Below are 27657 nucleotides of genomic sequence, written 5' to 3'. Positions count from 1 at the left end.
TGACTGGTCATGTGATGACTCCTGTCGCTATCATAACGTATTTCCTGTGCGAAACGACAGAGCTCTGATCAGCAGAAATGAACAAGTGATCAGACTGTGTAGTGATAAAGTCCGCTAGGGGGACTAGTAAAATACATAAAAAATACAGAAAGAAAAGTTTTTAAAAATATGGAGAAAAAAACCAACCTAAAAGTTCAAATCATCCCCCATTCGCCCCATTGAAAATTAAACAGTTAAAAAAAAAATTCATATTTTGTATCGTTGTGTTCAGAAATGTCCGATCTCTGAAAATATAAAATCAATTAATCTGATCGGAACATGGCGTGGTGAGAAAAAAATTCCAAACTCCAAAATTACATTTTTTGGTTGCTGCAAAAATTTTTTAAAATGCAATAACAGGCACTCAAAACGTAGCATCCGCAAAAAAATGGTATAATTAAAAATGTCAGCTCAAGACGCAAATAAAAGCCAATAAAGAGCCCCAGATCACAAAAAATAAAAATGCTATGGGTCTCAGAAAATGGCGCAAAAAGCGTCATTTTTTTGGACAAACTTCTGGTTTTTTTTTTAACCCCTTAGATAAAAGTAAAAGTCTACATGTTTGGTATCTACGAACTTGTACTGACCTGAGGCATCATACCAACACATCAGTTTGACCATATAGTGAACACTGTGAATAAAATATCCCCAAAGCACTTTTTTTTGCAGTTCCACTGCACTTGGATTTTTTTTTCCTGTTTTCCAGTACACTATATGGTAAAACGTATGGTTTCATTTAAAAGTACAATGCGTCCTGCAAAAATAAGCCCTCATATGGCAAAATTGACGGAAAAATACATTACGGCGCTCGGAAGAAGGGTAGTAAAAAATGAAAACAAAAAATGGAAAATTGCCCGGGGGTGAATGGGTTAAAGAACACACCAAATTTACAGAGTTATAGAAACTGTACACTGACTACTTTACATTGTATCAAAATGTAATACCTTCAGTGCTGAGGCACTGAAAAAATATAATAATATATAAACAAAAATGTGAGATGTGTATTCACTTTTGTGATATACTGCCTTTTCAGGCTATGGGCCAGACACAGATCTGCATGAGAATCTGCTTCCGCTGATATTAAATAAAAGGGAGCATTGCAGTGTGAGACATGTAACTAACACAAAGAAAACAGAAAGAACTGAACTGAAATGTAAGTCTGTATACATGCAATGTGTAGGAGCATGTTCACACTGGCCATTAAACAGTTACACCCATAACAAAACAGAAATGAGCAAATGCCCTAAAATAAGTAAATAAATAGCAATAGTGCATGTAAATAAAATGGGGATCTCTAGTTAACATTATTTTGATTAAAAAAAAATATGGAAAATCCATCCCATCACGTCAAGATGACCAATAGTGGGACGGTCCTTGCATCTAATATTTAAAAATGTACCATGTGTCTAGTGACGTAAATGTGAATTAGGATTGAGAAAGCCCAAAGCCCAACATGGACACCCAGCAATAGGATGCTATATGTATGTAAAGTCCGGCTCAAAGAATGGGGGACCACACCATTGTTTGTAATTACTGGGGAAAAAAACCCACAAAACCAAAAGAAATTAACTGGAATGTAAGTTTGTATACGTCACACTGTCCAATAAACAGCAGAACTAAAGAAAAAGGCAAAAATGAGCAAATACCCTAAAATAAGTAAATACATATCAAGAAGTATAGCAATAAGTAGTAATAGTGCATGTAAATAAAATAGGGTACATAGCAGTGATGAGCAAGAATTACCATACTCTGGTGCTTGGTACTCATAACAAGCTTTTTGACTTTTGGACGAGCTTGACTCGTTACTGAGTATAATGGAAGTCAATGGGGAATGCTATCATTTTTCCAGAAGATCTTCTGGAAAAATGCTCATGTTCCCCATAGACTTCCATTATACTTGGTAAACGAGTCGAGCCCGTCTCAGCGTCAAAATGTTTGTTATGAATTATGAGCCCCTGAGCATGGTAGTGCTTGCTCGTCACTAGTGCTTGGTTAATATTGGGACCTGGTCTTGCTCAATCCTCATTCACATTTATATAACAAGACATATGGTAAGGTTTTAAATATTAGATTGTAGAACCATCCTGATATGGTCACCTGCAAGTGGTGGGATGGCTTTTACATGGTTTGTTTTTTTAATCAAAATAATGTTCACTAAGTACCCTATTTTATTTCAAATTTATTTTAGAATATTTGCAAATTTTTACTTTTTTTTTTCTTGGGTGTTTTCATGTAACTAACACAGAAGAGTAGAAGTGAACTTTGTCTTCTTAGGCTAAGTTCACATTTCCGCTAAAATCTATCAGTCACAATCCGCGGCTCTTGTAAACAGCGGAATCCGTTTAGCGGATTCCGCTGCTCCCATAGACTTGTATGAGCAGCGGATTGTGACTGATGATGCTGCGTTGCACCCTCCGCCCGACTGATCAGTCGTGGAACGACTGACCGCCGGGCGGGGGGAACGCAGCATGTAACGTTTTTTGAGCAGCGAGATCCGTCGGATTTCGCTGCGCATGCTCTCTGGCTCCCTGCACACGTCACCAGCTTTGGTTGGTTACCCGATATTTACCCTGGTTACGGTGCAAGGAGCCAGCGCTAAGCGGTGTAGGCCCGTAACCAAGGTAAATATCGGGTAACCAAGGTAAACATCGGGTGCTTTGCTGTTACCCGATATTTAGGCTGGTTACGTGTGCAGGGAGGCCGACACTTCCCCGCTCGGCCCCGCCCCCTCCCGCACTCCGCACATGTATGTACACACACACACACACACACCTGTCCCCAGCCATGCAGACAAGCACTGACACCCTCGTCTGGCCCCGCCCCCTGCTCGGCTCCGCCCCCTCCCGCACTTTGCATGTGCACACACACACATACATACATACATACATGCACATACACACACTCACTCACACATACACTCACCTGTCCCCCAGCCATGCAGACCGCAGCACTTCTACTGACATCCTCAGCGCCTGGCCCCGCCCCCCGCTCGGCTCCGCCCCCTCCCGCACTTTGCATGTGCACACACATACATACATACATACATACATGCACATACACACTCACTCACTCACAGATACACTCACCTGTCCCCAGCCATGCAGACCGCAGCACTTCCACTGACATCCTCAGCGCCTGGCCCCGCCCCCCCGCTCGGCTCCGCCCCCTCCCGCACTTTGCATGTGCACACACATACATACATACATACATACATACATACATACATACATACATGCACATACACACACTCACTCACTCACAGATACACTCACCTGTCCCCAGCCATGCAGACCGCAGCACTTCCACTGACATCCTCAGCGCCTGGCCCCGCCCCCCGCTCGGCTCTGCCCCCGAACTCCGCCCCCCGCACACAACGGAATCCGACAAAGAAGAATTCTGTTCTTTGTCATCCGTTGTACAGCGTTGAACAGCGTATCAGTCACATGCGTCAAGCGACGCATGTGACTGATACAAATCAACGGAAATGTGAACTTAGCCTTACAAACATGTTTGCTGCAGTTCTCACAGCTCTGCTGCATTGCAACAATACTGCAACATTGGTTGCCTGTGTGATGGAAGTTGAGCTGAGAGGAACCTGCAGATGTGTCAGTTGGAATCACACACCGCTCTGTAGTAAGAGCAGGGAACCGCAATCACATATCACACTGGTAAAGCCAATCTTTATCTCCAGGGGTTTTCCCACGAGCAAAGTTCATTTTAAAGTTGATCTTAGTCAATGATGTTGGAATAGCAATAATTTCCATGGCTGGATGTTATTAAACATAACATTCCTGTGCCTAGATAATCTTATATATGTGCGCCTGCTACGTACTGTGCATACCACAGCTTCTCGGCAGTGAGGATGCAAAAGAGTATATAGACAAGGCAGCTGGTGATCACAGCTGATTCTTTTTAGTAAGTAAAATATTTCCATGCCTTTTTTTTTTTTTTTAATTATTTTAAATGCTTTGCCTCAAAGAATAACTTGCTATCCAATGCCTGTATTGTCTGTATACTTTTTTTTTACATTTTTTTACACTTCCTCCCAGGCCCAAGAGATGTGGTATGTTCAGACCAGGTCCCTGACTGTCAGACACAGCCATTACACAGTACATAGCAGTGACACATATATAAGATTATCTCAGCATAGAAACATTTTTTATAAACATCCAATTGTCGAGATTATTATTATTATAAGATCTATTGACTAAAATGAATGTTGTCCGTGAGACAAACCCTTTAAAATAAGCTCTGGAGGAAGAATCTCACGCAGCTCAGTGTCCGGCCCATAACCTGGAACCACTCACGTATAAGAAAAACATGAATTTCTCTGGAAACAGACATCTGATCACAGATATCAAGGTATCATTTTATTCAGCTTACGATGGCCTACTTTCCTGTATGTGAAGTAACTGCGGCACTTCTGTCAAGAGTGGTGCAAAAGCCGGATCTAATCTCGTAATGTAATTTCAATGAAACCTGGCACTCACAATGATGGACTGAATCGTGGTATTTTTTTATTATTATAAAGTACTTGCAATCCAAAGTCAATAACATCTCGGTCAAGATAGATCTGCGCAGTATGGATTGCCTCGGAACATGCATGGTGCTGTGAAGCGCAATAGTGCTGTGTCTTCACTCACAAGGAGGCACGCCGTATAGACTGCTTAGGAGGGTTGATGCTACTGACAGATTTCCTCTTAAAGAGAACCTGTCAGGTCCCATATGCATTCTGAGCTATAAGCAGTGTGTTGTGTGGCCTAATAACTCTTCCTACCTATCCCTATGTTGTAATATTGTGTAATATGAAAGTAATAAGCGTTTTATTACTTACATATTCCCAATACCAATGTAAATATGCAGGGGCTCTAGCCCCATGGGCGTCACATCGCCCTGTGGGTGTGATACCATGGATTTACATTTGTGACGTCACCATCAGCATCTTCAGATACCGTGCGTGCGCGCTTGCCATTCTTGCAGCCGTCATCAGGTTCCTTGCTTTAGTGCTTCAGATGCGGTCTGTGCATCTGTGCAGAAGTCTTCTGAGCATGCGCAGAATGAGTCTGAAGCAGAGAAGCAAGCATCCAGATAACAAGGCCTCGCACGTACGGGATCTGAAGACGCTGATGGTGACGTCGCACATTTAAATCCATGGTATCACGCCCACAGGGGCGTGATACCACGGAATACATGCAAACGCCCACAGGGCGATGTGACACCCATGGGGCTACAGCCCCTACTCATTTACATTGGCAATATGTAAATAGGGAATATGTAAGTAATAAAACATTTTTTATTACTTTCATATTCCACAATATTACAACACAGGGATGTGTAGGAAGGGGTTATTAGGCCACACAACACACTGCTTATAGCTCAAAATGCATATGGGACCTGACAGGTTCCCTTTAAAGGGAACCTGTCTTCAGAAATTTGGCTTTCAACCTAAATGTCTCCCCCTCTGCAGCTCCTGGGCTGCATTCTAGTAAGGTTTCTATACTTTTTGTGCCCCCTTTTAAACCAAAATAAATACTTTATAAAACTGTACCTTTCGGTTTGAAAATCTTGTAAATTCTCCATGGGGGCGGGCCGTGTGGCGTCCATTGCTGTATCTTACGCCGTCCCCCATGCTCCAAATCATCCCTCAGGACGCCGCCCACTGCGGCCCGAGGTCCCGTGCACGCCAGGACACCAAGTGACGTGGTCGCAGGCACGAGAGTATGGGCGGCGCTGTGATTGCATCGCAAGTGCCCGCCCATACTCTCTTGGCCGCGCTCTCCCCTCTGTACGTCGCTCAGATCCTCCGCTTCTCCTATAGTGGCCTGCTTCGCTCCTCCCATCTATTTCCTGCTGCAGGGTACGATGGGAAGGAGGTGACGTTGGGCCGGCGCAGAACGCTGGAGGCAGTGGGGAAAGGGCGGGCACGAGAGTATGGGCGGGCACTTGCGATGCAATCACAGCGCCGCCCATTACTCTCGTGCCTGCGACCACGTCACCAGGTGTCCCGGCGTGCACGGGACCTCGGGCGCAGTGGGCGGCGTTCTGAGGGATGATTTGGAGCATGGGGGACGGCGTAAGATACAGCAATGGACGCCACACGGCCCGCCCCCATGGAGAATTTACAAGATTTTCAAACCGAAAGGTACAGTTTTATAAAGTATTTATTTTGGTTTAAAAGGGGGCACAAAAAGTATAGAAACCTTACTAGAATGCAGCCCAGGAGCTGCAGAGGGGGAAACATTTAGGTTGAAAGCCAAATTTCTGATGACAGGTTCCCTTTAAGTATGTGATTGTTGTATGAGAATGTGATAAAAAAAAAAATAGCAAAACACACAAATATGTTCTGACTTTACATATATTACATAAATTACGTGGTTCATTTAGAATATTGTTTAAATGACCTTAAAAGGGAACCTGTCAGGTCCCCCATACCCTCCAACTGAGCAGAATTCATACCTGTATGCCCAAATTCCCTTCCTAACCAGCTCTGTATAATGCTATTCACTAATATGAATATTTAAAAATACAACTTAGAAACCTCACTTTCCCTATGCTAATTCGGGCCTGTGACTTGTCTCAAGGGCAGTAGGTAGTTCATTGGCTAGTCGGCCCTTCTTCCATGTTCTCATGCCCCTGAGGGCAATTATGAAGAGAAAAGATTACCACAGTCTGGAGTGATCACCTGGCTTTGTGATTCACATTGCCACTGTAGGTGTGATAGCATGATGTCCACGAGATGGCGTCACCACCAGCTAATCGAAATCTCGCGCATGGCACATTTTGGCCACGTCTGTGTGCTTCAGAGCAGGGTGGATGCTTCCTAACTTCATTATGCTCACTGTGCATCACCGGAAGTTCAGAAGGTGTGAGTGTACGTGAGTGAGATTTCCATTAGCTGGCGTTGACGTCAACTTGTGGAAATCAAGTTATCATGTCTACAGTGAATAGCATTATACAGCGCTGGTTAGGAAGGGAATTAGGGCATACAGATATGAATGCTGCCAGGTTGGAGGGCATCAGGGACCTGACAGGTTACCTTTTAAATAACATTTTGAAGGGATTGGGAAATACATTTCTAGTGGCTTATTATACAACTACCGCACAAACTTTTTACACCAATATTTTTTCATAACAGATAACTACTGAAGAGATTCAGAATGAAGTATGTGATCAGGATGAAACAGGGAAAGTAATGAAAGTTTTACTGTAAATTTCATTATTTTTACCTTTCATCATGTAATGGACATGAGCAGTAACAACATTTTTTTTATTTTGCAGCAACAGAACACCCAAAAGGTAGAAGCAAGTAAAGTCCCAGAGTATATCAAAAAAGCTGCCAAGAAAGCTGCAGAATTTAATAGTAACTTAAATCGTGAAAGGATGGAGGAGAGACGAGCTTACTTCGACTTACAAACACATGTGAGACACCAGCTTTCATTTTGTATTACGTGAAATGTGACCAATTAGAAATAGCTTGGCCCATGCTGTCTGCCTCTATTTACTCTGTACTGAGCTCAAAATGTTAAAGGGAACCTGTCAGCAGATTTGGGGCCTATAACCTGCGGCCACCACCACCAGGCTCTTATGTACAGCGTTCTAAGTTGTATATAAGAGCCCAGGCCGTTGTGTGGAGTTGAGCCATATGGGAGTTTCTCTTCTCCGGTTCCGGCGCCTCCTCTTTCAGCCATCTTCGTCCTCCTTCTGAAGCCTGATCTGCTCAGGGCAGATCAAAGTGCGCCTGCGCTGGATTTCAATGCTGGAGAGTGTGGATGATTTAGGACGCATCATGCACCCCAGCTTCAGAAGAAGGACGACAAAGATGGCCGAATGAGGAGGCGCCGGAACCGGAGAACGAAGAAGCCCATATGACCCAAGTTCCCACCAATCGTTTAGGTAAGTATTATGAAGTGATTTTTACGTTCTACACAGCAGCCTGTTTGAATGCTGTATATAAGAGCCCACTGTCCGTTAGGTAATATTACATACCACTGCACTACAAAGATTGATGGGAGAATTAATGGAGGCTACTGTGACTACTGAAGGGGTGGTTTGGGGAGGCTTGTGACTACTAAAATGCTGCTGGGAGGCTTATTACAGAAGGTGTGACTACTGACTGAGGAACAGAGAATGCTGTCTATACTTGGGAAAAAACTTTTTGACAGTGAGGGTGATCAATGAGTGGAACAGGCTCCTCACAAGAGTTTGTGAGTTCCCCTTCAATGGAAGTCTTCAAAAACTGACTGGACAGACATCTGTGTGCAACGATTTAGTGAATCCTGCTTTGAGTAGGGGTTTTTTGTTTGTTCATTGACTGACGGGCACCCAGTTTACACGCCAAGATAATTGTGAATCGAGCATTGATAGCAACGCTTTTTGTGTTTTTGTTAAACATTTTAGGTGATTCAGGTACCTCAAGGAAAGTATAAGATTCTACCTGCTGAAGTGACCAAAGTAAGCCCATACCCTGTTTCCCTTATACCTGGACAGTTTCAGGAGTATTATAAAAGGTAAATGTTTTCTGTGCTGACTATATTTTCTACTTTACTTAAAGCGAACCAATCATGAGGATTTTCGTTTATATCCTAAAGCCAGTGCTGTACCGGCACTATCAGGCTGATTTTCTACATACCATTAGTGGTCAGCTCGGATGTTTAGGTTTTCAAATCCATTAAAGTGAAGTTTAAAAAATCGGCAGCTGCTTGAGTGGCAGCTGCAATGGAGCAGATAATCTCTGGGTGGGTATTCATATGGATTCCCACCCCCCTGGTTGCCCTCCCTCTCTCTGTTCTCTATGCTAATTTTACTATTCACTAAGTTGGCGTCGAAGTTGGCGCTTGCACATAGCGCTTATCTCCGGCGCCATATTTGTGAAGATCTTGTTACCCCCTGCTATTCTATTCTTGTGGCTGAGAGGACAGCGCATGCGCCTTCGCATCTCCTGCTCTCGTTGTGACTGCGGGAGCACGCGTGGTCACACCAGAAGTGGAGACCGCCGCTGAAACAGCTGATCAGAGGACGTGACAGACCGGAGGAACAAGCCGACTGCAGCGTGCCAGCGACATCGGCACGTGATCGCACGGCACGGGGTCAGGTGAGCTAAGTTCACAATGGACTTGCCTATCCCCGTGACGTCAGTGCCGCTGTGCTGGCATGGTGTCCTGGCAGGCTGCTGTGCTGGCACGGTGTCCTGGCAGGCTGCTGTGCTGGCACGGTGTTTTCTTCTGCAGCTAATCGCGTCCTCCGATCAGCTGTTCTCCACTTCTGTTGTGACCGCGCGCGCTCCCGCGGTCACAACAAGAGAAGAAAATGCGAAGGTGCATGCGCCGCCCTCTCAGCCGCAAGAATAGAATAGCAGGAGTAACACAATCTTCACAAAGATGGCGCCGGAGATAAGCGCTAAACATCTGAGCCGACCACTAATGGTATGAAGAGAATCAGCCTGATAGTGCCAGTATAGCACTGGCTTTAGCTTATATGAAAAGCCTGATGATTGGTTCCCTTTTAAATGTTTAACTTGAGTTTGTTTTACAATAATTGTATATAATTTGGCCTTTTATTTTGCCAGATTTAAAATTAAATGACCCCAATTCACAACACCGGCATTTCACTTCTTTGCCTCTTAATGAATCCGGTGCATCTGAAAAGGGGGGTGTTCCTCGCCACTAATCTTAGTCCACTCTTGGGCTGGAGTGAGATTTGTGGTGTAAGGAACGCCGCCGCTGATCATGCATTTGTCCAACTGGGGCTGCCACGCCTCTGTCCCGTCTGAGCACTGCCCACTTCGTCAGAGCTGGGCAAAAATGGCTTGACACTTCAAAATTTTGCTACTTTTTCAAAACGTTTTGTTTCAGATTGTTACTGTTAAGTCTTTCATGAATCCGGGCCAATATGTTCCATCCTTTATCCACTGTTTCTAAATGCAAAGTAACTAACCCCTTAAGGAGTACCTATCACCTGTAAGTAAAATGAATTGGAAGAAATGCCCAGGAGTACCCCTAATACCACCCTAAATAACCCATCTTTCTAACAAAGGTCAAGACCGAACCCTAGGTTGTGAGATGCTGGCATGCAGAGCAAAGTACAAGATCTGTTCACATCGGCGATCGCTCCATTTATATACCGCTTTTATTACAGGCTGAGTGAGTGTCAGCCATACATGGCAGCTGACTCCTTGCAGCATAATAATAATAATTAATAATTTTATTCATTTATATAGCGCTATTAATTCCACAGCGCTTTACATACATTGGCAACACTGTCCCCATTGGGGCTCACAATCTAGAGTCCCTATCTGTATGTCTTTGGAGTGTGGGAGGAAACCGGAGAATCCGGAGGAAACCCACGCAAACACGGGGAGAACATACAAACTCCTTGCAGATGGTGTCCTTGGTGGGATTTGAACCCAGGACCCCAGCGCTGCAAGGCTGCAGTGCTAACCACTGAGCCACCGTGCCGCCCTGCATCAACCACAATCGGTGCTAGCACTCATCGCTGTCGTTTAACCTTCTAGATGCCGCTGTCAATATATGGTTAACCGATGAAGGGGGCTACCTTTCTAACCCCATCAGCCCCCCCTTCTTGATGCCATGGTGATTCTGCCAACTACAGCGGTGTATTAGGCCCTGGCAAAAGCAGAATCTAACAGGCCAATGTAAAACTGAAACATCTGATGCGCTTCAATACATGTAATAACAAAAATACTGACATATTTGGTATCACCACATCCAGAATGACCCAAACTATGAAATGGTTAACAAAAATGTAACTTTCTCTTCATACTGACACACAAAAGAAGTAATGCGAAGCTATCAAAAAAAGTATCACTAAAAACATTGCACAGAAAAGAAGTCTTCGTGCAACTGTCAATGGAAAAATATATAGTTCTCAGAATATGGCAATGCAAAGCTCCCATTTTCTGTAAAAAAAAAACCCAAAAAAAAATTGGTGTGCAACAGTGTCAAAACATAAAAACATAAATCTGATACGGTTGTAATCGTACTGACCCGATGAATAAAGCTGGCTCGCCTCTTATATCATATGGTGAATGTTGAAAAAACTAAATATAAACATTATAAACTGAAAAACCCCAGACCCACCTGTGCCCCTATTATATAAAAGCAGGGGATAATAGGTAAAAAAAAGTAGGAAAACCATGAATTGCACACCTGTCTAATGTGCACCGAGTGAAAAAGATCTTTATCAAATCACCATTGTGCTAAGAGGACCCATATACCCTGCTAATACACTTTGCACTTGGATCTGATGTTACGTTATGTTAGATCTTATGATAACAATTCACAGTATTAGGTACACATGTAGTTATAGTGCCACAAATACTAATACAAACCAAACAGTAAAGAAACATCCGGTAAAAAAGTGGACCTCATCAGTAGTATGTATAAAGGAATGTGGGATAAACGTATATATTATGCAGTGGCCTGTATAACTATTTGTAGCACAAGAAATCAAAAACTGCTATAGAGGCAAACCTAGTGATATGTTAACTTGTAAATGTGTTACAATAAAAGGACCTCATACACAAATAGTAAAACAGTGAGAGCAATATCATGAATGCCACTGGCAGTGTCCACATGAGGCACAACTATTTAGGTTGGCAAAAGAAAAGGTACGGGATGCAATCATCCCTGTGCAATCGTCCAAGATAGGATGTGTAATGTCTATCCAGTAGTTCTGCGTCTCACAAATGTTCTTCTGTGTGATCTAAACACCTCAAACTTCGATTCGTCTCTCCATAACTTTTTTTCCAATCTTCCTCTGTCGAATGTCTGTGTTATTTTGCCCATAATAATCTATTCCTTCTTTTTCGCTCCATTGGGAGACCCAGACAATTGGGTGTATAGCTTCTGCCTCCGGAGGCCACACAAAGTATTACACTTTAAAAAGTGTAACCCCTCCCCTCTGCCTATACACCCTCCCGTGCATCACGGGCCCATCAGTTTTTTGCTTTGTGTTGAAGGAGGCACACATTCACGCAAGCTCCACATTTTAGTCAGCAGCAGCTGCTGACTTTATCGGATGGAAGAAAAGAGGGCCCCTAACAGGGCTCCCGGCATGCTCCCTTCTCACCCCACTATTGTCGGCGGTGCTGTTAAGGTTGAGGTACCCATTGCGGGTACAAAGGCTGGAGCCACATGCCGTTTTCCTTCCCCATCCCTTAGAGGCTCTGGGAGAAGTGGGATCCTAACCGGTCACCATGCTCTGGGACCGGGCTCCCTCCGCAGCCCCTGGGGGAATCTGACGGACAGGAGACCGGGTATCATCAGGGACAGGCCCTGCTTCTCAGAGGTACTCTGTGTCCCCTTGGGGACGGCGCATAGAGCGCCTGTGTAACAGACGCTGCAGCGGCTGCTGTGTTTTTTGTGTCGCCGGGACTACCACGCCGACCGCGCCTGTTTGCCGGCCGCGTTACTAAATTTAGTCCCCGGCTTCTGCGGCCTAGTACCATATACCCCCGCCCCCGGGCCTGCCAGTCAGGGGTAAGGGCGGTACGCTAGACTGGACGTCAGCGGTGAGGGCTGGAGCATACTTGGGTATCCTCCTCCCCCCTCACTGAGCACTGTGGGGCACCAGATTCCCGCACTTTGAGTCACGCCCACGGCTCCCTCCTCCTCTGAGAACGCTGGCAGCCATTGTTATAATCACTTCTGCCGGTGGAGAACTTCAGAACGAGCGCCACAGCTCTGGGAGGCCCAGGCAGGGAATCTGGTGGACACACAACCGCTTTGGGCGGTCGGTAAGCCGCACCGGTTACCAGGTGCTGGCCCCCCTGGGTGCCGAAGTGTATATATATATCTATATATTGTATACATTTGCTCTGTTCGGCCGCATTATTTGCTTTTGGCTATATACCCTCACTAATTTCTCTAAGAGGAGACAACAGCATGTCGTCCGCAAAAATCAAGGGTGCCAAGGCACAGGCTTATTTTGGCGGCACCAGTCTACGGCTCAGCAGGTGTGTCAGGCGGCTACCTGGTCGAGTCTGCGCACTTTCACGAAACACTATCAGGTGCATGCCTATGCTTCGGCAGATGCCAGCTTAGGTAGGCGAGTCCTTCAGGCGGCGGTTGCCCACCTGTAAGAGGGGGCCGTTTTACGGCTCTTTTTATCGAGGTATTCTTTTACCCACCCAGGGACTGCTTTTGGACGTCCCAATTGTCTGGGTCTCCCAATGGAGCGACAAAGAAGAAGGGAATTTTGTTTACTTACCGTAAATTCCTTTTCTTCTAGCTCCTATTGGGAGACCCAGCACCCGCCCCTGTTCCCTTCGGGCTGTTTGTTCTTTTGTGTACACATGTTGTTCATGTTGAATTGTTCTTTGGTTCATGGTTTCAGTTCTCCGAACATCCTTCGGATTGAGTTTACCTTAGACCAATTGATAAGTTTCCTCCTTCCTGCTTTGGCACCAAAACTGATGGGCCCGTGATGCACGGGAGGGTGTATAGGCAGAGGGGAGGGGTTACACTTTTTAAAGTGTAATACTTTGTGTGGCCTCCGGAGGCAGAAGCTATACACCCAATTGTCTGGGTCTCCCAATAGGAGCTAGAAGAAAAGGAATTTACGGTAAGTAAACAAAATTACCTTCTTTTATTAGCCAGTCTCAGATATGGCTTTTTTCTTTGCCACTCTGCCCTGAAGGCCAGTATTCCAGAGTCGCCTCTTCACTGTAGACGTTGACACTGGCATTTTGCGGGTACTATTTAATGAAGCTGCCAGTTAAGGACCTGTGAGGCGTCGATTTCTCACACTACAGACTCTATTGTACTTGTCTTGTTGATCAGTTGTGCAGCGGGGCCTCCCACTTCCCTTTCCACTCTGGTTAGAGCCTGTTTGTGCTCTTCTCTGAAGGGAGTAGTACACACCTTTGTAGGAAATCTTCAGTTTCTTGGCAATTTCTCGCATGGAATATCCTTCATTTCTAAGAACAAGAATAGACTGCCAAGTTTCACATGAAAAGTTCTCTTTTTCTGGCCATTTTGAGAGTTTAATGGAACCAACAAATGCAATGCTCCAGATTCTCAACTAGCTCAAAGGAAGGTCAGTATTTTAGCTCTCTAATCAGCAAAACTGTTTTCAGCTCTAACATACTTGCACAAGGGTTTTCAAGTGATTTCTAAACATCCATTAGCCTTCTAACACAGTTAGCAAACACAATGTACCATTAGAACACTTGAGTGGTGGTTGTTGGATATGGGCCTCTATACACCTACGTAGATATTGCATTCAAAACCAGATGTTTGAAGCTAGAATAGTCATTTACCACATTAACAATGTATAGAGTGTATTTCTGTTTAATGTTAGCTTCATTGAAATAAAATGTGCTTTTCTTTCAAAAATAAGGAAGCAGCTAAGTGACCCTAAATGTTTGAACTGTAGTGTAGCTGTCACAGAACACTACACATGTTCATGACAGATATATACATCTTTTTGTGTTAAGGGTAAATTTATTAAAAATTTAGAGAATTGCTAATTTTGCAAAATATTCATGAAATTTCAGATATTTTCATAAATAAACGCAGAATAGTACTTCCAACAATTACCACAAAAAACTGTCTCAAAATCACTGGGATTGGGAGAAATGTTCCAGGGTTATTACCAAATGTCACTTATGATAAATGAGGCTTTATTAGGAACTGACTATAACCTAAAGGGGTTAAACTGGGTGTGGCGGAATTGCACCACTTCCATGGTTGGTACAAATGCCAGGTTTGCGATTTATCTTTCCTACTTTTGGGAAAATATGCAATTTCTACATATGCACAACTTTGTTTTTCAGGTATTCCCCTAATGAACTCCGGTACCTGCCATTAAACACGGCTTTGTATGAGCCTCCATTAGATCCTCTAGACCCTGAACTGCTGGCTCTTGATAGTGATGGCGATTCCGATGAAGTTGATGAAGGACGTGAAAAGAAGAAGACCAAATCTTCAGTAATAATGTGTTTCTTTATTTTTTTCAATTGCATAGTTGAGCAAGACACAAGTCATGGTGTTTTACTTAGTTTGGAAGGGGGAGATATTACAGTGTATATAGACATCCTGGCTGTCTCGAGGGATGAATAAACCAACGTGTGGAAACAATATCTACCAAAAATAATAATGTAATAATGTTAATCAGCAGGGTAGGAAAATAATGTTAAAACTTAGCTTTTAATAATGAACCATTAAAAGAGTACCCAATGACAAACAACAATAAGAGCTTCAAGTAAGAAGGAATGGCGGCAACTCACTGGTGAACGTTAACGGCAATTTTTATTGCACAATCTGCAGCATTGTTACAATGTAACCAGGGAGGGGGGAGTGCAGGGGCGCCGGACGACGGCCGTTTCGCACCGTAGCAGGTGCTTCCACAGGTCCGAATTAGCAAAGTCAGATGAACCTCCCTCTTATGGAGGAGTCTGACAGGTGCAACTAAAAAGCTCAATGGCTGATGCCAGATAACAACAGCGTAACAGTATAATCCATATTACAGATAATCAATCAAAGTTGGATAGAGAAAACGAATACAGAGTGTAGAGAAAGTTATCAGCAAGGAATATGATGAACATTTATCATATATACTTGTTCCCTCTTCCAATAGAGATGCATTGCTGCTGAAAACCGAGAAGGTCTTTTTTTATATATATTGTGTGTAACACAATGTTATACCTTCTACTTGTTTTTTTACTTTTTTATTATTAAATCGTTTTAAAGATTATTTATTACTAGAGTTGAGCGCGGTTCGTGGTTCGTGGTTCTCCAGTTCTAGGCTCGAGTGATTTTTGGGCTGTTCGAGATCGAACTAGAACTCGAGCTTTTTGCTAAAAGCTCGATAGTTCTAGATACGTTCGAGAACGGTTCTAGCAGCAAAAAGCAGGGCTTTTTACAGCTACAGTGAGCAGGAGCCATCGCTGGCAGCCTGCCACAAGCTGGTAACCAAGATAAACATCGGGTATCCAAGCAAAGCGCTTTGGTTAGTAACCCGATGTTTATCTTAGTTACGTGCAGGAAGCCCACACTTTCCCGCTCAGCTCGCTCCACCCCCTCCTGCCCGCGGCATGTACACATACATACACATACACAAACACACACACACACACACACACATCCACCCCCCCCCCCCCCCCCCCCCGCCCGCCCGCCCGCCCGCTCGCTCGCTCGCTCGCTCGGCTTACCTGCGGTGATGAAGTCCCGCCATCCCGACCTCAGCGCTGTCACTGTCCTCCATGGCCGCCGCTTGTCACATCACCTATCGCTTCCGACCCGAGACTGACACTGGCGGTGACGTCACGGACCTCTCGCGATACTTGATGTGAAGGCGCCGGTCATTGACCTCAGTGACAGGGGCTGTCAGTGTGCTGGAGATCAGCGCAGGTAATGTACCTCACTGACAGCAGCACTTGTCACCCCCCTGCAGTGACCTGGGCTGACCCATTGATGTTAGCTCAGGTCACTGCACTGCTCTCCCAGCCAATGGGGAACGTCCTGCTCTTCATTGACTGGGACAGTGTGCATCGTCATGGCAACCCCTTGGATTACACCAGACCTGGATTTGTTTTTCAATCTAATAAATTGGTTAAAGAGGGAATGTTTTGGGGAGTGTTTTTTCAAATAAAAATGTGTTTGTCGGCTATTTTTTTTTTATTACTGACTGGGTTGGTGATGTCGGGTATCTGATAGACGCCTGACCTCACCAACCCCAGGGCTTGATGCCAGGTGACATTACACATCTGGTATTAACCCCAAATATTACCCCGTTTGCCACCGCACCAGGGCGCGGGATGAGCTGGGGCGAAGCACCAGGATTGGCGCATCTAATGGATGCGCCACTTCTGGGGCGGCTGCGGCCTGCTATTTTTAGGCTGGGGAGATTCCAATAACCATGGACCTCCCTAGTCTGAGAATATCAGGCCCCAGCTGTCTGCTTTACCTTGGCTGGTGATCCAATTTTGGGGGACCCCTACGTGTTTTTTTTTTTAATTATTTATTTAATTTAAAATAACAGCGTGGGGTGCCCTCAGTTTTGGATTACCAGCCAAGGTGAGGTTGCCAGCTGTGGTCTGCAGGCTGCAGCCGTCTGCTTTACCCTAGCTGGCTACAAAACTAGGGGGAACCCTATGTCATTTTTTTTTCATTTTTTTGGCTAAATACAAAGCTAAGCACCCCTTAGTGCCACATGAAAGGTACCAAAGGGTGTTCCACTTTTTCTCCATTTTTTTCTCCACTTTCTCTCCACTTTTTCTCCACTTTTTCTCCACTTATTCTCCACTTTTTCTCCTCTTATTCTCCTCTTATTCTCCACTTTTTCTCCACTTTTTCTCCACTTTTTCTCCACTTTTTCTCCACTTTTTCTCCACTTTTTCTCCACTTATTCTCCACTTTTTCTCCACTTTTTCTCCATTTTTTTCTCCACTTTCTCCACTTTTTCTCCACTTTTTCTCCACTTTTTCTCCTCTTATGCTCCACTTTTTCTCCTCTTAATCTCCACTTTTTCTCCACTTTTTCTCCACTTTTTCTCCACTTTTTTCTCCACTTTTTCTCCTCTTATGCTCCACTTTTTCTCCACTTTTTCTCCACTTTTTCTCCTCTTATGCTCCACTTTTTCTCCACTTTTTCTCCACTTTTTCTCCACGTTTTCTCCACTTTTTTCTCCACTTTTTCTCCTCTTATGCTCCACTTTTTTCTCCACTTTTTTCTCCACTTTTTCTCCACTTTTTCTCCACTTTTTCTCCACTTTTTCTCCTCTTAATCTCCACTTTTTCTCCTCTTATTCTCCACTTTTTCTCCACTTTTTCTCCACGTTTTCTCCACTTTTTTCTCCACTTTTTCTCCTCTTATGCTCCTCTTATGCTCCACTTTTTCTCCACTTTTTCTCCACTTTTTCTCCACTTTTTCTCCACTTTTTCTCCACTTTTTCTCCACTTTTTTCTCCACTTTTTCTCCACTTTTTCTCCTCTTATGCTCCACTTTCTCCACTTTTTCTCCACTTTTTCTCCACTTTTTCTCCTCTTATGCTCCACTTTTTCTCCACTTTTTCTCCACTTTTTCTCCTCTTATGCTCCACTTTTTCTCCACTTTTTCTCCACTTTTTTCTCCACTTTTTCTCCTCTTATGCTCCACTTTTTCTCCACTTTTTCTCCACGTTTTCTCCACGTTTTCTCCACTTTTTCTCCACTTTTTCTCCACTTTTTCTCCTCTTATGCTCCACTTTTTCTCCACTTTTTCTCCACTTTTTCTCCATTTTTTTCTCCACTTATTCTCCACTTTTTCTCCTCTTATTCTCCACTTTTTCTCCACTTATTCTCCACTTTTTCTCCTCTTATTCTCCACTTTTTCTCCACTTATTCTCCACTTTTTCTCCTCTTATTCTCCACTTTTTCTCCACTTTTTTCTCCACTTTTTCTCCTCTTATGCTCCACTTTTTCTCCTCTTAATCTCCACTTTTTCTCCACTTTTTCTCCACTTTTTTCTCCACTTTTTCTCCTCTTATGCTCCACTTTTTCTCCACTTTTTCTCCACTTTTTCTCCACTTTTTCTCCTCTTAATCTCCACTTTTTCTCCACTTTTTCTCCACTTTTTCTCCACTTTTTCTCCACGTTTTCTCCACTTTTTCTCCACTTTTTTCTCCACTTTTTCTCCTCTTATGCTCCACTTTTTCTCCACTTTTTCTCCACTTTTTCTCCACTTTTTCTCCACTTTTTCTCCACTTTTTCTCCACGTTTTCTCCACTTTTTTCTCCACTTTTTCTCCTCTTATGCTCCACTTTTTCTCCACTTTTTCTCCTCTTAATCTCCACTTTTTCTCCACTTTTTCTCCACTTTTTCTCCACTTTTTCTCCACTTTTTCTCCACTTTTTCTCCACTTTTTTCTCCACTTTTTCTCCACTTTTTCTCCTCTTATGCTCCACTTTTTCTCCACTTTTTCTCCACTTTTTCTCCACTTTTTCTCCACGTTTTCTCCACTTTTTTCTCCACTTTTTTCTCCACGTTTTCTCCACGTTTTCTCCACGTTTTCTCCACTTTTTTCTCCACGTTTTCTCCTCTTATGCTCCACTTTTTCTCCACTTTTTCTCCACTTTTTCTCCACTTTTTCTCCACTTTTTCTCCACTTTTTCTCCACTTTTTCTCCACTTTTTCTCCACGTTTTCTCCACGTTTTCTCCACTTTTTTCTCCACTTTTTTCTCCACTTTTTCTCCTCTTATGCTCCACTTTTTTCTCCACTTTTTCTCCTCTTATGCTCCACTTTTTCTCCACTTTTTCTCCACTTTTTCTCCACTTTTTCTCCACTTTTTCTCCACTTTTTCTCCACTTTTTCTCCACTTTTTCTCCACTTTTTCTCCACTTTTTCTCCACTTTTTCTCCACGTTTTCTCCACGTTTTCTCCACTTTTTTCTCCACTTTTTCTCCTCTTATGCTCCACTTTTTCTCCACTTTTTCTCCTCTTAATCTCCACTTTTTCTCCACTTTTTCTCCACTTTTTCTCCACTTTTTCTCCACTTTTTCTCCACTTTTTCTCCACTTTTTCTCCACTTTTTTCTCCACTTTTTCTCCACTTTTTCTCCTCTTATGCTCCACTTTTTCTCCACTTTTTCTCCACGTTTTCTCCACGTTTTCTCCACTTTTTTCTCCACTTTTTCTCCTCTTATGCTCCACTTTTTCTCCACTTTTTCTCCACTTTTTCTCCTCTTAATCTCCACTTTTTCTCCACTTTTTCTCCACTTTTTCTCCACTTTTTCTCCACTTTTTCTCCACTTTTTCTCCACTTTTTCTCCACTTTTTTCTCCACTTTTTCTCCTCTTATGCTCCACTTTTTCTCCACTTTTTCTCCACTTTTTCTCCACTTTTTCTCCACTTTTTCTCCACTTTTTCTCCACTTTTTCTCCACTTTTTCTCCTCTTATGCTCCACTTTTTCTCCACTTTTTCTCCACTTTTTCTCCACTTTTTCTCCTCTTATGCTCCACTTTTTCTCCACTTTTTCTCCATTTTTTTCTCCACTTATTCTCCACTTTTTCTCCTCTTATTCTCCACTTTTTCTCCACTTTTTCTCCATTTTTTTCTCCACTTTCTCCACTTTTTCTCCACTTTTTTCTCCACTTTTTCTCCTCTTATGCTCCACTTTTTCTCCTCTTAATCTCCACTTTTTCTCCACTTTTTCCTCCACTTTTTTCTCCACTTTTTCTCCTCTTATGCTCCACTTTTTCTCCACTTTTTCTCCACTTTTTCTCCACTTTTTCTCCACTTTTTCTCCACTTTTTCTCCACTTTTTCTCCTCTTAATCTCCACTTTTTCTCCTCTTATGCTCCACTTTTTCTCCACTTTTTCTCCACTTTTTCTCCTCTTATGCTCCACTTTTTCTCCACTTTTTCTCCTCTTAATCTCCACTTTTTCTCCTCTTATGCTCCACTTTTTCTCCACTTTTTCTCCTCTTATGCTCCACTTTTTCTCCACTTTTTCTCCTCTTATGCTCCACTTTTTCTCCACTTTTTCTCCACTTTTTTCTCCACTTTTTCTCCTCTTATGCTCCACTTTTTCTCCACTTTTTCTCCACTTTTTCTCCACTTTTTCTCCACTTTTTCTCCACTTTTTCTCCTCTTAATCTCCACTTTTTCTCCTCTTATGCTCCACTTTTTCTCCACTTTTTCTCCACTTTTTCTCCTTTTATGCTCCACTTTTTCTCCACTTTTTCTCCTCTTAATCTCCACTTTTTCTCCTCTTATGCTCCACTTTTTCTCCACTTTTTCTCCTCTTATGCTCCACTTTTTCTCCACTTTTTCTCCACTTTTTCTCCTCTTATGCTCCACTTTTTCTCCACTTTTTCTCCACTTTTTCTCCTCTTATGCTCCACTTTTTCTCCACTTTTTCTCCACTTTTTCTCCACTTATGCTCCACTTTTTCTCCACTTTTTTCTCCACTTTTTCTCCTCTTAATCTCCTCTTAATCTCCACTTTTTCTCCACTTTTTCTCCACTTTTTCTCCACTTTTTCTCCACTTTTTCTCCACTTTTTTCTCCACTTTTTCTCCACTTTTTCTCCTCTTATGTTCCACTTATTCTCCACTTTTTCTCCACTTTTTCTCCACTTTTTCTATGGTCGGTCTACCCATTAGCTCTGCCATGCATACTGTAGCTCTACACCTACTGCACATGTTACTTTATGATTGACATCTCTTTCGTACCAGAGCTGTCTAAGTCTACTCTGACCCCATATTTGTCATTACTATATTGTCCTTGTACTGTATTATGACATTTGTATCATGTGTTTCATTTCTTGCTGTGTTGCAATTTTTTTGCTGCATCCCAATTGTACCTCTACATTGTTCGAGTTTATGTTATTGTTCTCTCACTCTTATGTGATACTGATTATTGTCATTTTTCATGATTACATGCAGATAAGTCCAATCTGACGAAGGCTCAGGCCGAAACGTCATTTGTAACTTGTTTTGGACAAAAACATATATGCTTATGAAAAAAAATTTTTCTTAATACGGACCAATAAAGAGTGATTTTGCATTACTATCCGTTGTGACTTACTGACTTAGTCTGGGAGATATAGAGTGCCGAGGTTACTCACTAATTTTATCTATTATTACCTCTGAGCACCTATATACCAGTGAGCAGAGCTTCCTCTACAGTAGTTCTCCTGATTAGGCATGCCCTTACCTCATGAGCAGGGCATTGCAGCTTTGGTAGCAACCATTACGACATGGACTCTGCTGCTGTGGACCCGGGGAGAGTGAGTGCAGATTCATTGCACCCACACTCCTCACATGAAGGGTCCGCACTCCTAGAAAATGGGGGATACGTTCCCTGAGTGTCTCCCCCCCATATTCTAGACGGTCCAGAGTCGTCGTGGGACCCCTTTATTTTTTTTCTTACAATAAATTGGTGAAAGAGGAAATGTTTTGGGGACTGTTTTTTCAAATAAATTTCTTTTGTCGATTTTTTGTTTTTGTTAGTACTGACAGTTTATGATGTTGGGTATCTAATAGACGCCATGACATCACAAACTGCTGGGCTTGATCTCAGGTGACTTTACAGCTAGTATCAACCCGATTTATTACCCCGTTTGCCACTGCACCAGGGCACGGGATGAGCTGGGGTGAAGCGCCAGGATTGGCGCATCTAGTGGATGCGCCACGTCTGGGGTGCCTGCGGCCTGCTATTTTTAGGCTGTGAAGGCCCAATAACTATGGACCTTCCCACCCTGAGAATACCAGACCACAGCTGTCCGCTTTACCTTGGCTGGTGATCCAATTTGGGGGGTCCCCTACTTTTATTGTGTAATTATTAATATTTATAAAATAATTATAAAAAAGAGCCTGAGGGGACCTCCACATTGGATCCCCAACCACGGTAAAGCTGCCAGCTGTGGTTTTCAGGCTACAGCCGTCTGCTTTACCCTAGCTGGCTATCAAAAATGGGGGGACCCAACGTAATTTTTTTTTTTTAACTATTTTTTAAATAGAAAAAATTAATGGGCTTCCCTGTATTTTGATTGCCAACCAAGGTAACGGCAGGCAGATGGGGGTGGCAACCCATAGCTGTCTGCTTTATCTGCGCTGAGAATCAAAAATACCGCGGAGCGCTACGTCATTTTTTTAAAGATTTATTTTTACAGCACTGTGATGTCCAGCAATCAAAATACAGGGAAGCCCATTTTATTTTTAGTTATTTAAATAAATAATTAAAAAAAATATATGTTAGCTCCCACTGCATTTTTTGTATTGCTAGCTAAGGGTAATCCAAGCAGCTACTGGCTGCTAACCCCCACTGCTTGGTGTTACCTTCACTGGCAATGGAAAATCCAGGGAAGCATTTTTTTTTTTTTTGCCAAAAAGCTACAAAAAAAGGACGTGAGCTTCGCCATATTTTTGTATGCTAGCCAGGTATAGCAGGCAGGTGCTGGAAGAGTTGGATACAGCGCCAGAAGATGGCGCTTCTATGAAAATGCCATTTTCTGAGGTGGCTGCAGACTGCAATTCGCAGCAGTGGGGCCCAGAAAGCTCAGGCCAACCGGTGGTGCGGATTCCAATCCCAGCTGCCTAGTTGTACCTGGCTGGACACAAAAATGGGGCAAAGCCTACGTCATTTGTTTTCTAATTATTTCATGAAATTCATGAAATAATAAAAAAAGGGCTTCCCTTTATTTTTGGTTCCCAGCCGGGTACAAATAGGCAACTGGGGGTTGGGGGCAGCCGTACCTGCCTGCTGTACCTGGCTAGCATACAAAAATATGGCGAAGCCACATAATTTTTTCAGGGGGCAAAAAACTTCTGCATACAGTCCTGGATGGAGTATGCTGAGCCTTGTAGTTCTGCAGCTGCTGTCTGTCTGTATGGAGAAGAGCAGACAGCAGCTGCAGAACTACAAGGCTCAGCATACTCCATCCAGGACTGTATGCAGAAGTTTTTTGCCCACCAAAAAAATGACGTGGGCTTCGCTATATTTTTGTATGCTAGCCAGGTACAGCTGGCAGCCACGGGCTGCCTCCAACCCCCAGTTGCCTATTTGTACCCGGCTGGGAACCAAAAATATAGGGAAGCCCGTTTTTTTTAATTATTTCACTTATTTCATGAAATAATTAAAAAACAAATGACGTGGGCTTCACCCTATTTTTGTGTCCAGCCGGGTACAACTAGGCAGCTGGGGATTGGAATCCGCAGCACAGGTTAGCCCGAGGTTTGTGGGCGCCTCTGCTGCGGATTTCAGTCCGCAGCCGTCCCAGAAAATGGCGCTCTCATAGAAGCGCCATCATCTGGCGCTGTATCCAACTCTTCCAACAGCCCTGGAGCCGGGTGGCTTGTTGGGTAATCATGAGTTAATACTGGCTTTGTTTTACCAGCCAGTATTAAGCCAGAGATTCTTAATGTCAGGCACGTTTGACCCGGCCATTAAGAATCTCCAATAAAGGGTTAAAAAAAGACACCACACAGAGAAAAAATACTTTAATAGAAATAAATACACAGACACATTAGAGACTCCATCTTTATTACCCCTGTCAGCCCTCCACGATCCTGCTCTTCTGTCTTCTTTCTTTCTAGTGTAGTAGTAGTGACGATTGTAGTGAGGGGCATCACTTGGGGCTGGGGAACCTCCATCCTAACTACAATGCTCACTACAATCGGGAAGCAGCGTACAGCCTTCACTCCGTGAGTGATCACTGCTGGCTGCTAGCGGTAACGCTGACAGACGCGTTACCATAGCAACGGTGCTCCCGGAGCCGCGGTTAGCGGTGACGTCACCGCTAACTGCGTTGCTATGGCAACGGTGATCTCCGTTAATGACCGGCTGTGTCAGCCGGTCCCTAACGGAACGGGGAGTCGACCGTGTGCTAGAGCATGTCGCCGGTACACGGCGATACACATATGTGCACCGTGTACCGGAGAGATGCACTCGCAGGTCCTACATGACGTGTCATAGTCATGTGACCAGTCTGTAGCCAATGAGATAATAGCCACGTGACTGGTCACATGGCTATTTTGACGTCACGATAGGTCCTGCTTCTCTGCTGGCAGTGCAGGTCACCGGGAGGATTCAGCGATCATCGGATGGAATAGCGGCAGGAGACAGAGTGCAGAAGGGATCGCGAGGACCGGTAAGTGTTATGGCAATGTTTATTAACTGTTTGTGTACATTTATAATGCATTTTTATGTGTTTGTGATTGCCTCCCATTATAGCCTATACGTTCGAGTTCGGTTCGTCGAACGTTCGACGAACCGAACTCGAACGGGACCCCCGTTCGGCGAACCGGCCTCGAGCCGAACCGGGACCGGTTCGCTCATCTCTATTTATTACTCTATTTTGAGAGGATAAAATCCTTATGTATGAAAAAATATGCTCTGCCGTGCAAGAAAAAAAAAAAAAAAAACAAACTACGATTATGGATCTGCCAAAGCAAGTACTTTTTTTCAAAAGGAAAATTTATGACAGTAAGTATGTGCATGGGTTGGATGTAATATCTATATTTATTCTTTACTTATTTTACTTTTTTTTTATGCCCTACTTTTAATTTAAAGATATCTGGCCTCTACTGGGGGGCTTTTTTCTATCTTTTAGCAGGAAATTTAAACACGCTAAGTGCCCGTTATAGGAAAACGGACATGTCGTTACGGTCATTGAGTCCCAAAGGACCCAATGCCTTAACCTCCATAATGAGGCGCGATTCCCTCTGTAAGAGTTGTTTATGAGTATCGCCACCTCTTCCAGATGGGGTGATCTTGAATACACCCGCAAAAGATAGAACATCTGGATTACCTGCGTGATGTTCTCTAATGTGCCTAATTAGCCTGGGGGACCCCTTCCCTGTTAAGATGGAATTATAGTGTTCTCGAAAACGTACGTATAGGCAGCGTATGGTTTTCCCTATATAGAAGAAGGAACAAGGGCAAAAGATTACATATACAACAAATTTGGTCTTGCATGAGATGAAATGTCTAACGGTGAAATTATGTTCACCTATATTCAGGACCTTGGCTGTCAGATGGAAGGAGCAAAAATTACAGTCCCCACACCTATAGTTCCCTATCGGTTGGGCACGGTCTAACCATGTTTTTTTGTGGCTAGTAAGCCTGTTCTGTACAAGTAGGTCTCCCAAGTTTTTGCTCCTTCTATATGTCACCAACGGTCCTTTCTTTGCCCTAGTAGATAAATCAAAATCCTCCTCTATTAAATGCCAGTGTCTTTTTATACTGGACCGGATAATGCTGTCCATTGGGCCAAACTTGAAACTAAAAAGGAATCTACCAGAATTTTCTTCCCCAGTTTTTCTTTGTTTTTTATTAGTAAGCTCAGGGGGTCTGGAGTTGGAGCGGAGCCGGGCTTTTTCAATAATATCGAGTGGGTAACCCCTATTCTGTAATCTGGTTGCTAAATCGACACTCTGCTCTTCATATTTTTTCTTGTTGTTGTTAATCCTTTTTATACGTAGGAATTGGCTGAATGGGAGGGACTGCTTGGTATGGGATGGGTGGTAGCTTTCATAGTGCAGTAGTGAATTCTTGGACGTGGGCTTCCTAAACACTTCCCGTGTTAACTCACCATTTTCTAGTGTAAGCCTCACGTCCAAGAATTCCAGCACAGTACCTCCAAACACACTGGTGAATTTCATGTTATGGGTGTTGGTTTCATTTAAAAACTGGACAAAGTCCTGAAAGTCTGATTCCGACCCATCCCAGACCAGAAAAATATCGTCCACGTATCTGAGATATTTTTTTATGTGCTTCAGAAAGGGATTAGTGGTGCTATAAATCAATGTGTCTTCCATTGAAGCCAAGAAGAGGTTTGCGAATGAACAAGCTACGGGGGTACCCATCGCGGTACCCCCGCATTGATGGAACCATTGTTCCCCGAATTTGAAAGAATTATGCTTCAAAATAAGATTTAATGCTTCCTCTATGAAGCAAGCCATATTATGTTCTACACCTAGATTGACGATTAGTTGTTTAATGATCTGGACCCCTTGATCTTGGGGTATTCTGGTGTATAGGCTTTCTATATCGATAGAAGCCATCACAAAGCCCTCCTGCCATTCAAAAGAATCTAAGGTGGAAACAAACATGCCAGTATCCCTGACATATGATGGAATTCTATCCAGCAATGGGTGAAGAAGCCAATCTATATACTCGGATAGGGGCTCAAAAACCGAGCCTATGCCCGAGACTATAGGGCGCCCAGGTGGTTTTTCACTATGTTTGTGGATTTTAGGTAGGCAGTACCAATGTGGCTTCTGTGGATACAAAGGTAGTAGCTTTTCTGCCATTTTGCTGGATAGAAAACCATTTGCAACTTTTTTGTTCAGGAAAGACCGAAGTTTTTCCTTATATCTATTTGTGGGATCAAACATAATTCTTTCATATGCGGAGGAATCCCCTAGCTGCCTGTCTGCCTCCTCCATGTACAACTTCTTGGGCCAGAGGACTGTACCCCCTCCCTTATCGGGTCTACGGATAACGATATCGTCCCAAGATTGTATAGTTTTTAATGCCTTATCCTCTGCATAAGTCAGGTTCTTTGGAGCTTCAGGATAGTTCAGTGCCTCTATATCCTTAATAACCAAATTTTGAAACAGATCTATTACATTGCCTGGTGCAGTTGGAGGGATGAAGGTAGATTTTAAGCCTCCTCTAAAGGGTGGGTTACCACATTGAACCCCATTGTTGCTAACAGGAGCGTCGAGATTTTCCTCGCTCAGCTCAGATAGAAACAACGCATCCTCACTAATATCTCCAAATGCACTCTTAGGACCAAAAAAGCCCAAGGGGCCAATTGTTACTGGGCTCTCCCCTTGGATTATTTTTGGCTGGGGTTCACTCTTGTTGTTATAAAATTTAGCTAGGTGTATTTTGCGACAGCTTTTAAAAAGGTCAATCTGAAAATCTGAAAAGTTAAAGGTCTCTGGTATGCAATAATTCAGTCCTTTATTCAGCACAGCTATCATATGAATATCCAGATTATGAGAGGATAAATTCCAGATGGTATTTTCCTTAGAGGTATAGGTATCTAATCTCTCCATGACACCTGCTTCTTTTTGTCCGTAAAAAGATTTTTTCTTGCCCCTTCCTCTCCTTGTCCTTTTTCCAAAGGGGCCGTTGTAAAGGCACTAGTAGTGGGGACCATGCTCGCT

At 43.4% G+C, this 27657-nt stretch overlaps 1 protein-coding gene across 3 annotated transcripts in view; it reads left to right on the top strand.

The window, feature by feature from the left end:
* PHF10 (PHD finger protein 10) overlaps positions 1–27657 on the top strand; it is a 129884-nt gene that overhangs the window by 64882 nt on the left and 37345 nt on the right. For 2 of the 3 annotated variants that reach the window (XM_075339625.1, XM_075339623.1), the window contains 4 exons: positions 7175–7228; positions 7318–7458; positions 8437–8546; positions 14834–14987. In XM_075339625.1, coding sequence (XP_075195740.1) covers positions 7175–7228; positions 7318–7458; positions 8437–8546; positions 14834–14987 — 459 coding nt within the window. The remainder of the gene's footprint in view (positions 1–7174; positions 7229–7317; positions 7459–8436; positions 8547–14833; positions 14988–27657) is intronic. The other variant, XM_075339624.1, reaches the window with a different exon arrangement.

The sequence above is a fragment of the Anomaloglossus baeobatrachus genome, chromosome 3 (genome assembly GCF_048569485.1).
Source record: "Anomaloglossus baeobatrachus isolate aAnoBae1 chromosome 3, aAnoBae1.hap1, whole genome shotgun sequence".
Classification (NCBI taxonomy): Eukaryota; Metazoa; Chordata; class Amphibia; order Anura; family Aromobatidae; genus Anomaloglossus; species Anomaloglossus baeobatrachus.
This window is presented reverse-complemented; position numbering and strand designations above follow the sequence as displayed.